The sequence below is a fragment of the Cyprinus carpio genome, chromosome B2 (assembly GCF_018340385.1).
Source record: "Cyprinus carpio isolate SPL01 chromosome B2, ASM1834038v1, whole genome shotgun sequence".
Classification (NCBI taxonomy): Eukaryota; Metazoa; Chordata; class Actinopteri; order Cypriniformes; family Cyprinidae; genus Cyprinus; species Cyprinus carpio.
In genome coordinates, this window is record NC_056598.1 from 21,731,263 (window position 1) to 21,743,391 (window position 12,129).

At 35.5% G+C, this 12,129-nt stretch overlaps 1 protein-coding gene across 1 annotated transcript in view; it reads right to left on the reverse strand.

The window, feature by feature from the left end:
- The window catches only part of insra (insulin receptor a), a 46,691-nt gene extending 40,407 nt beyond the window's left edge, over window positions 1-6,284 (reverse strand). The window contains exon 1 of the mRNA XM_042718629.1: window positions 5,141-6,284. Within this exon, the coding sequence (XP_042574563.1) occupies window positions 5,141-5,216 (76 nt within the window). The 5' untranslated portion in view covers window positions 5,217-6,284. The remainder of the gene's footprint in view (window positions 1-5,140) is intronic.
- Between the last annotated feature and the right edge of the window lie 5,845 nt (window positions 6,285-12,129).

Below are 12,129 nucleotides of genomic sequence, written 5' to 3' on the forward strand. Positions count from 1 at the left end.
TATTAAAAATAGCAATGCTTGATTTGTATACAATAATGTAAAAATATATATTGATTTTACAAACAAAGGGAAAAAACTTTTCACATTATCATCAACTAAAATGTTTTTAGTTGATGATAAAATGTTTCTATCTAGTAATTAATTGATATGACATTATGAAATATTGACAAAAAAAAAAAATAAAAAATTGGCAGAAAACAAAGAACACAAATAAGCAATTAAACAGCGATCATAAACAATAATAATACATAGGATGCTACACATCTTATTGTGTCCTTTTAGTTTCCCGGTCCCCTTTAAATGAAAAACGGCCCCTGCTGCTCATGACTTTAGATTCCACAACGGTTTACATGAATTACACGCATACATGAACTCTGATGAGCGGTCAGCCCATGCATAACGGAGACCTTTTAAACACTGGGCAGTCACAGCATGAGGCATTGGGATGGTCAAAAATACCTTGCACTGGCTACTTGTTTACATTAGTTATAACAGTGGCCCCACCACAGGGATTCATAAATGTGGCAGTCCGGAAGTTTTGAAGCACAGGGAAGCTGAAACACGTAGTATAACCCTACTGACATGTGCGTCCTCTCTCTCTTTGAGACACACACAATGTGCAATACCTCTACGCTTACACTTATTTTTAGCACCACACTCCTAATACACTATGTACAAATGGGGTGCCAGGCACTTGAAAAGTATATCGTTGAAGCACATAAAAGGAACAGAGGCACAGTGAGAATGAGATGTGTCCTGGCTCCTGGCTGACTGTGTAGTCGTCATTCACTTGCAATAAATCTATGAATGACGCTCTAGCCAGATTTAAACCTTGAACAACATCTAACAATGAATAATGTAAGATATAAGCATGCATTAATTTAAGAGTCGGCTGCTTCAGTTTAGATGATTTTTTTTTAAATCAAGATTAGCTAAAAGATCTATGTTGTAAAAATTTTAAAAGACAAAATCATGCATTTACATTTATATTCAATTATTTAATACTCAATTCTTTAATACTCAATTATTCAAAGCAAGTTTTACAAAGGTGTTATTTTATACAGGTTACACATTATTGGTTTTATCCAAGAAAAATAAGTTAAAAAGCATTTTTTCATTTGTAAAAGATCAAAATATAAATCATAACTTTAACAGGTTAATCTTGAAGTAAACTACAGGTTTAAGAAGAAGAAAAGAAAATGTCTAAAGAAGAAAAGGCATGTAATTGAGGTAGTGATTTATGGCAACGCTGATTTCTCAGACTTTCTCTGGAGTTTTGTTACAGACCTGAAAAGTATATTTCAACCTGACATACTGATTGAAATCTGCATTCAATCTGCATAAGTGTGTTTGCCTTCGCAGCCACCATTAAGAGATCAAAATAAATCTTGCGTCAAAGCAATGCAAATGTTCTTGAATTTAAAAAAAATAAATAAATGCAGCAAATGGCTAAACCACACAAAGTACTCTCTTTCCTCTGAAACAAGACAATCAATAGCAAACATTTCAACCAGGACACAGGAAGGAACTAAGTATGACCATATAAAAACAGAAGTCTTAAAAAGAGGTGGGTCTCCACACATCTCGTCCCACTTACTCTTTGAGGTTTTGCTGGTTTGTATTCATTTGCTTTTTTTGGGTTTTACTCATTAAACCGAATTGTAATTGAATAATGTGGCTTTGTAAGAAAGCGACTTACACATGAACATACATTCAATAATAATAATTTCAAACAATCTATAACAGTTATAGCAGTTGTCGCACAAGAATTTGCATCAGTGGTTCTGATTTGAGTCTGCAACAAGCTGATTCTATTTTAAAACTCATGAGAGACAAACTGCATGTGAAATCACAATAACTCAAAGGTTGGGATTTCACACAAGAAACTATTGTTTGGACAAAATGGCCCATAAATGTGCTTTAAAAATTAACATGCTGTATCAACTTCATAATAGCATGAAAATAGCTGAACCAGTAACACATTCTTAATCATTTCAAAGTAATAATGAATATAAGCACTGAATGCAAACAATGAAATAAATATACAGAAAATTAAATGAACGTGACACAATCAGAATTATTGTTAACAAATATCCTGTAAGCCACTCACAATGATACAGCAGTATTTGAATTATTAGTAACCTCTTGCGAGACAATAAAACCACCTGAAGAGCTCTGTCGAACTTTAAAACAGAACAAATAACAGGCTCTTAAGGGGAAGCTTTTAATCGTTGGTTTGAATGAGGTAATCAAAAGGGGATCGTAATAAAAACTGACAATGTGTACAATCAGGAAGCACAATGAGCCGCAAGATCTGAGAAAGCATGGAGTAACGTGAACAAAGGGTGTGGCAAATACATTCAAAATGATTTCTCACAGCTTCAATGGTCATGCCATGTCAGCAAAGACTTGACAAGGTTGAACATAGCAATTACGAAATTATATATGACTTGTTTTTGGATATTAGCAATGTAAGCAAGTAGGTGATTCAGTCAAACGGTTTCGGATTCTACTCTGCAGAGGTATAAATTATGTTGTCATGTGCTGTCCGTGTCTGTAAAGACACACAACTGATAGAAGACTGTTAAGAGTGACAGCTGTACTAATAAAAACTTAGATAGATAGTAAAACTAGACATACAGACGGCATTGGACAATTTAGATTAAATTTATACACTACATTTTTAATTAAGCACTTCAAGCGCAAGAGAGCAATTAAACACGAAAAAAGCTAAATGTGTAAACCAATAAGGATAGTTTATTATTAATAATAATAATAATAATAATAATAATAATATACAGTCAGAGAGACATAATCTGAATTAAAGAAACTTAGAAAGATTCTGCATTATTTCTAAGTCAGGAATCAAAGAAGGAAATTTGTGATATAGAGCAAGTGAACACCGCTGTATAAAAGGTCAGATGTCTTCGTTTCCATTTAAGAACAAGATGCTGTTTGGATCATTCTCAGATCATGCTTAAAAACATGATCATCAGGTTTAACTTAGCGATTTCACACAGTTTGTGCAGTGCTGACACTGCAGCAAAAGGGTGACAAACAAAACACTAAAAAAAAAATTTCACTCCAAATTGTTACACTGGGATTATAATTCATAATAGGGAAAAAGTATTCAATCAAAAAACAAAAAGTACAATATAGCAGTATCAGTGTAAGATAGAAGTTGAACCTTGAATTAATAAATGCAGATTTCCAGTCTTGACGAGGCTGAATTGAGGCCCTAAAATAGTTCCACTCTTCCCTACAGTGGTTCACTACAAGCCTAAGAGGAACAAAAAGGGGGCCAACTTAGCAATTACACAACCTGTTTATGTTCAATCTGCTCTTAAAATCTCGCACAAACTGGTTTCACGATATTACTCAATCTTTTATTTTCAGTTTTAATAAAAAGGTGCCATAAATACACCCCCAGGTGTTGACTTGTCTACTGCTGAAATCTATGCTGTGACAAGACACAAAGATGCAACACACTCCAAATATGTTCTTTTCGTATTACCTGGAAACAAGCCACACATACCTTACAGATTTTAATTGCTGATAAAGAAAATTTTGCCAAGCAACTTTTTAAATAACAAACAGGAATTAAATTCAGTACAAATAATGAGTATTTTTTCTGAAAGAGGCCTAGAGTGTAACACGAATTAAAAGGCTGATTAAAGCCACATCAGATTATTACAGACAGAGACTTGTAACTTTCCATGCAGTGCTTGTTATTAGTTTTTCAAACATATGTAGGTCTTAACCTAAAACCTAACAGAGTTTTTAAACATACTGTTCTGATACACAGTAGCTTAACCGTGAGACACATGGAAGAGAGTCTCAAAATGGAAACTGGCAGAACATTGAATGCATAAATTTCATCCAAACCAATGCTATATTTAGAAATCTGCAGAGTAACAAGATAAGAAAAAATGTGCTTGGGGTTTAACACAGCTCACAAATCAACAAATAAGGCCCGAAATGATCTGAATTTCTCCTAATGATAGCGTGCAACTTGGAGCATTTCATTTGATTTTCTCCCCCCCAAAAAAAACCCCTTAATGTTAAAAATACTACTGTATTTTTAACTTTCCAAAAAAACATGTTAAAACTCATTTGTAGAGCGAACTGAAGATAAGCCAATGTTTTGTTTGGAGCTGAACACAGCCAAGTGTGTCAAAAGCATACTTATATTTATTTAGCTGTTGCAGGAAGTCTTCCAAAAGCACTAAAAAACAACAAGTGGTACCCAATTACACAATCATTTAAATGACTACTGCCTAATTAAAACCAATTACTAGCATATATGCGTTTAGTAATTCTTTCTATTCTGAGGTGTTTTATATAAAATATTACTACAAAATACCAAATATATTAAGCATTTACATAAGTCACTACACATTATAATATATTCTGTATAATCAAGCATACAGATAAACTATAGCAATCTAATATTCAGCATTAAACTTAACATTTAGTTAGTAGTTTGCTAATAAAATTTGTGGCCCGGTGATATCAATCTACAATAGTTTTATTGTGCAGAGAGCTCAATTTGAAAAGGACATCTGCGAGCTCTAGTACTATAGTAACGCACTTTCCAAACTCATAAAGATCAGATCACAGACCTCCAGTCAGGTTTCATGACTTCTTTGAAAAATAAATAAAAACACAGCCCTATAGGTCTCGACTGATCTGATTAGGATTTGAAATCCTCTTGCAAATCTGTCAACGCTGCAAATGGCTGCATGAAACAGGGGCCTGGCTGAACTTGAAAACCATTTCGGAGCCTTACTAGCAGCTCGAGCTACAAATAGATCAATGCTGTCCTCAAACGATCGATAATCTGGCTTCAGGGCCAAGACGCACACTCCGGATAATCGATCGTACCATTAAAGCCAGTTTGAAACGGTTTGTCTAAATCAAAATGACCTGATATTTGATTTATTCGCCCCTTGCCCTGCAATGTCCTTCTGTCTGACTCTGCTTTACCAAATGTGTCACAGTGGTCAAGAGCTACGACCCCCTATTCCCGTTCAGAGCGCTCGGTAACGTTTGTAGATTAACATTTAAACAGACAAGACTCCCATAGTATTAAATCCGCATCTGTGTGAAAGACAAAACAAAGCGGTTAAGTTACACTTACTTTCTCCATTTGTTTGTTGACAGTTGCAAACAGTGTAGACAGACGCAACCAAAACAATCAAAGTCCGCAGCCGCATTTTGACCCCGGGGAAACCGAAAATCTGTCCAAAAATCCCCTCCGAGTACGTCTTGGTGTGGGTAACGATCTGTTTTAATAGTCCAGTGTTGTTTTGGAAGATAAAAATGAAAAAGAACAGAAAAAACCCTCCGTCACCCCCCTCAGAAAGAAAATGGGCGGAGAGGAAAATTCAACGTGTTCAATCCGCTCTGCTGTCGCGCGCACTGATGCTGGCGCTCGAGCGCTAAGCTAACGGCAGTGCGTGCTGCGACTTTCATTCACTGTAAAACAATACACACCTATAAGGCACGCGGGCTGCATCACTTACAAAGAGCCGACGAATCATTTCCGATCGATTGCATATATCTGTCCAGCCCTTGCGCAGATTGCTACAAGCCTGGCGAGAAAAAAAGGAAAAACTGGCGGAGCACGGGGAGGAATGGCTGCGCACACGAGCGCAGGCCGAGATAATCAAATGAGCGTCTTTTTGTTGCCGTTTCGATTTCTTTTTCACATGAAAAGATCGTATAGTTCTAATAAACTGTCTACAGACTTATAAGTTGCAGACAGTGCTGCTGCAAATCGTCTTAGATTTCCAGGGTTTCGTATCGGGCAGATTTCAGTGTGTACTTTTTTCCCAATAGTCAGGTTCCTGCTGACTGCGAGCTTTCGCCGTAGCGCGTTTACGGGTCACACGCGGTAGTTTCTCCGTACTATTCCTCACGACGAGCCTGTAAGCTGGCAGTTTAGTGAATCGTATCAGTTCTGGAGGCGTCTGCTGAAAACACCGCAGTTCCTGAGATTTCCTCGAGACTTCCAGCACAAATGCCCCACATGCAGTCTTTCTGCGTCGCAGTTGCCTTGCTTCACAGATCAATACAACGAAGTGAAGCTGATTCCGCAAAGCTCACTTACTCGTCTTTAACTCTCTCGCGGAGAAAAAGAGGAGAATAAAATAGCAAGAATTATTATTTTTTTTTTTTTTTGTCCACACGCTGGTTGTAGCTAGTGCATTGACATATCCCCTCTCTCCAAGGATCCCCTTTCCTGTCTTTGCGCCAGTAAAGAAGACCTGCCAGAGAGGCAGCTCGAGCACAGGGGAAATATGGACTGGAACCGTGGACCTAGACAGCATGCGCGCTCTAAACATTTGCGTGCACTTTGCATAATCTAAAACACTGGCTTCTAGGCAATGCATTGGGATTGAATGATGTGGACTCCAGAGCGTAAAAAAACAACACTTATTTACTCTTGTTCCTCGTTGTGGATCTTGTCCTGGTAAATATACCATGGTAAAACACTGTAAATCTGCGTTACAGTGAATGGGGCAGATCTGTAAACTTTTTAAATACCCAGTTTCAAACGTATAGCCACAAGACAAACAATATGCATGTTAACAGTAGTGTGAAAAAATCGCTTACTAACCTTTTCTGTGTGAAGTTATACATTTTACAGTCTCACTGTCATTATAACATAAAGCCATAAACCATAAAATTCCAGTAAAAATGACGAGAAAAACTTTACATATGCAAGTTTTAACAGAAGAGTAAATGTAAGTGCTTTTATGAAAAGATAAACTTCACATTTCTGCTTTTAATTACTCCAAAAACATGCCCCATAACATTGTTTTTTTATTTAAAAAAAAAAAAAAAAAAAAAAAAAAAACGAGGCATTTGTTTAAATTTTTTTTGTTGTTATATTATTATAAATTTTTTTAGCTACTTTCAATTTACACTAAATCTACAGACTATAAACTGTAATTAAATGTTAAGTATTAAGAGTACTCAACTTAATCAATTCAGTGATCCTGTATGCCCTGTGGTCTCTTTAATCTCATAATAAAATGATTTCAGCTCAAATCAATATTTCATGTCATTTTACTTATGTATTAGGTAAGCACTCATGTTAAAAACGAGATAATGTACAGCTAGCCAGTCATTATGCTTTACTGTCAGGGTTTATCCTGTGATAATGGAAATAATCTTTAGACAGTGTAGTCTAAAATCTGACTTGCACTCCCAGTCTAACACTGTCCAGCATTAGTATCTGTAATAATGTGTTGGCAACAGCTGTATTTATGCATACCATAAGAATATTCATATTGTAATGTATTAGTAATGCAGGATTTTGCCAAATAGATGCAGTAAGAACAAAACATGTGAGTAATAGCTAATGTTGTATATGCCAAAGACTCGGTTTGATCCAAAGTACCTTCTAGGTTTCTTTAGGTATAAGGTTAAAAGGGTTTGTTCAGAAAATTACTAGTTTGTTTTAGAACTTGGTTTTAAATCTGTATTTGAAACTTGAGGAAGTAGCACAACTAGTTTAACTATGTTTTCTAAGACCAAGGAAAGTCTTTGAGAGAAAAAAAATTAAATATAGGTTAATGTGTTGTTCTGTTGAACTTATGAGCCTCTGATGGACAGAGATCATCATAGAAAAACAGTGTAGACTATGTCAATAAACATACACATCCTGGCCATCAGTGAGAACTGTGTTGGTAAGAAACAGGACTGTGTTGTACAAGGTGATAAATATGTTTTTGCTGCCACACATTCCTTACAGCTCAGATAAGTTGTCCAACTACATATATGTTTAGGAATATTCTGGACTCAGTAGAAACCGAAAGGCACAATGTTGATTACAACAAAATTGATTTCGACTTGTCTCTTTTAAAAATGCAGAAATGTGGGTTAAAGTGAGATACTTATAATCGGACTGATCTGTAAATGTTAAAATACTCAAAAATTAAGCCATAAGATGTAAACAATATACATTTTAACATGATTTTAGTATTACCCTGAGGCCATGTAAATTCATAACACATTTAAATCTGCGATTTCGCCAATTTAATTGTGAGCTGGTATACAAGGGTGGCTTGTGTGTACACAGCCACAGGCCGTGTCTTAAAACAAATCACACAATGTGTAGTCTGACTGATGTCTTCCCTTCCTGATGAACATGAGAGAGAGGAAGAGGCACAATAACATCCCCAATCCCTCTTACCCTACAACCTGTTTACATCCTCTGTTCTAAGAACCGCCACTATTATGTGTGGGAACACCACGTTAAACCCTTCCAAATGTCAGGTACACCGAGAGAAAACAACCGTCTTCGTCACCACTGGACGTGAAAAAAACAGCAACGCCTTTGCAATATAAAATACATAAAAGCTTTTTGAAATTAGTTATGGAGTGAAACATAAGAGTGAAACTCACCCTGGACGTGAAAAAAAAAATGGACGCCTTTGCAATATAAAATACATAAAAGCTTTTTGAAATTAGTTATGGAGTGAAACATAATGGACTGAATTTCATAATGGACTGAATCCGAATGATTCATCTGCAAACATACAGATGAAAAGGGAATCTGTAAGAATGAACAGGTTGCTAACAACACTGAAATTGTTTAGTTAATATTGTTATTCATTTATTTTTTGCCTTCATTTGACAGAACAGGATGCAAACAGATAGAAGAGAAGAATCGGAAAAGGATATATTTATATATATATATATATATATATATTATTTATTTATATACACACACACACACACACACACACACAATTATTAGATGGACAGTTGGCAAGGACAGGATGATGATTCAGCCTGTAAGCCAATGATGGTAACCCTCATGATATATATATATATATATGTGGATGTATAATCTGATGTAATAGTGATTACACCACATAGTGAAACTTCTTAAATGGGATCATCAACAGTTTGCTGACCACTCATAACATGATATTCATAATCTCAGACTACTTGAAGAACACTAATACATTCTGTAGTTATATTTAAAAAAAATGCACCAGAGCAGGGGCAGAAATTAACTTTTTCAGTAAGAGGCAATATTTCTTACCTTTAAGGCAATTTTCTAATTACCTTACTAAATGTATCTGGTTTTTTTATGTCAAATTATTGGATTGAACTCGTTTTTTGAATCAACAACAATGCTGTAGAGTGTTACCAATCATTCTCAGCATCAACAAAAAGCCATCTTTACACTGCAAAGGTGTATTAGAGGGTGAAGCTGCAAAATCATGACAAATCATTATTGTTGATTACTGCTCTTGATATTGTAATAATGATAATGAATGGCGATTAATATTTATTTTTAATGGAGGAAATAAAGAAAGTCATATTCTGGCTACAGACAAAACCGCCTAATAGTTTAAAAAAATATTATTATTATTATTATTTATGGATTAGAAAACCGATTTCTCATTGATTATTCCAGCATGAAAAAGAAAACGGTTATTATAAAGAAAGTGGGCCAACAGCACTTAAGTGTTCAGGGCTTCAGTATGATAATTTGAGTAATGCATTTAGCAAAAACTCCCCTTATAATCACTGAAGCTGTCTAAGCTGCAAAATAACTATCTTACTTGCGTCTTTTCTGCAGGTCGTTATTGTTTATGAAGATGAGAGAATTCGCAAATGCAGATTTCACAATTCAGTCAGTGAGCGCGCGTACCGGAACAACTCTCGTTGCCTGCGTCCTAATGTGCTTACTACTGTCCATCCTAAATTCTAGGTGATATTAGTAATTTTCAATACTTTTTAGGGCAGATACGGTGCATAGTATGCGCATTGGGACTCATGGGTTCTCCAGCTGCGGTGACGAATCCAAACGCCTCTGATTGGACACTGCATTCATAAACTCAGCAAAAACGTACGTGATTGGTTATGAAGGCGCGTAGAAAGAAATTTAAATGCAACGTGGGCAAACGTAATGTAAATCAGATACACATTTATTTATTTATTTATTTATTTAACAGCAGTAACAGATTGTGAAGAGGCATTTTTTGGCCCCTAATCTGGAATTTGGGGGGCATTTTGTTCATTTTGGTCAGAAAAAATATGGAGGTGATGCTCATAGATGGTTAAACGTCCAACAACAAGGACTAGTAGACATCTAGGTCATTGTGCTATTTGCCATCAGAGTGGTCTGATCTGATTTAATACCTTAATTTCCTCTCCAATTACTCTCTCCATTTTACAAACATTTATATTAGGAGCAAATAAGCATGAATGAGAAGCAGGAAATCATGAGAGTAAATTGCTAAAGCGCACTAATCACTTCTTTACAATATTTGGTGTCACCATGACAACATGCTTTTATATTTCAGGATTGTGTATTGTGTTCCTTCCTGGGATTGGTGGATTGGGTAAATGATGGTGGAAATGTGCTGGAAAGGTCAGGGAAAAAAACTCGAAAACATGGCACTTTTAGACATGGGCTAAAAATAAAAACAAAATAGGACAGGATGTTATTTCTCTGGCCATGCATCGTAAGAACGGATGTCCTATTAATTGCTTTATTAAATTTGCTGCCTTTTCATGCTGTTTTTTACTAAAAGGAGAACATGGAGTATTATCAAAATTACATGTGAGTGATTTTTATATTCTTTCTTACTTACAGATATGTTGTTGGGAACATCAGATCCGAGCCTCCCCGGGGAAACTAAGCCTCTCAGATCTCTCACTTAATGCATGACATTACTGCAGTGATATAACTGCTCACAACAGGCTCAGTTAAGAGCTTAATCGACAATATACAAACAACAGTGGGATAAATATGAAAGAGTAAAGTATTAAAGATGGGGTTTGCATTGACTTTTGTGGGGCCTCTTAATACAGACTTCACTTTAGCAGGAATTGTATTTAGTTGTAGGAAGACCTGATGATTTTCACATTGTAAAGTAGTCACAGGTAAGTCAAAAGTCCATTTGCATTAAGTATTTTTTTAGCAGAGATTTTGGTTACCAGATTTTTTATTTATTATTGATAAACATTTTAATAATTTTGTTAATCAAAGACGCAGTAACTTGACAAAAAGTAAACCCCTTTAAAATGTTGCAAAATATTTCTACTTCAAATATATGTTGGTCTTATCTTTTCTATTAACCAACAGATCCTGAGGAAATAATATTAAACACCATCAATCATTTTAATCATGAGAAAATAATGAGAACTGTTTCCTGAGCAACAAATCAGCATATTAAAATTATTTCTGAAGGATCATGAAACACTGAACAATAAATTACATTTTAAAATATTTTATATTATAGAAGATATTTTAAATTGTAATACTATTTTTCTTTTTTTTTTCTTTCTTTTTTCATGTTGCTGTAATGTTGACAGTTTGCTGAAAATCCACTTAATAATTAATTTTAAAATGTATGTGTTTATTTACCTCTACCTCTACATATCTACATTTATGCCTTTAAGACAATGTGCTGAATAATTTCTTGATCTTGACGATTTGTCGGTCGATTTCATGATGTATGGAACATTTCGCTTAAATTAAGTTCAGATAATATGCCCTTTACTTTTGAATAACCTTTCAAAACTAAATTCATTGCTGTTATCTTCAGGAAGTGCTCAGTGCTGAGTAACTGTGTTGATATGTTAACTCTAGGCCTTTCAGTATTCAATTACAGATATAGCTTGAAACAGTTATTGTGCAACTTCCACATTACCTCAGGAGGAAATGAGGCCAGCTATAGGGTAATAAAAAGACCAACACAAAAATATCACCAGCATTCATCACCTATGTAAAAATGTTGCTGTTCCAGAGATGTAGTCGTTCAGACTAACTGAATCATTCCTTTGTGTATTCAGCACTAACTGATCAAATGAACTCACTCAATGCAGTTCAATCCACTTGCACGTACTCTAACACATCATGCTGGCACTCACAACCCAAATATCCCATGAGCTCTGACTTCTTTTGTTTAGCCGCTGAGGGTTAATGATCAACCTCTGCCCTTAGTTAGTGAAGGGAAAAAGCAGAAATCTATACATATCTGCTTATAGAATGGGAAAGGAAACAGAACAGGAGCCATGCAGGCTCCCACACTGGACGCCTGTCAGGAATGAATTTCAGCAGAGATTCACCCCAAAGGTTCCTCCATGCATTGCTAT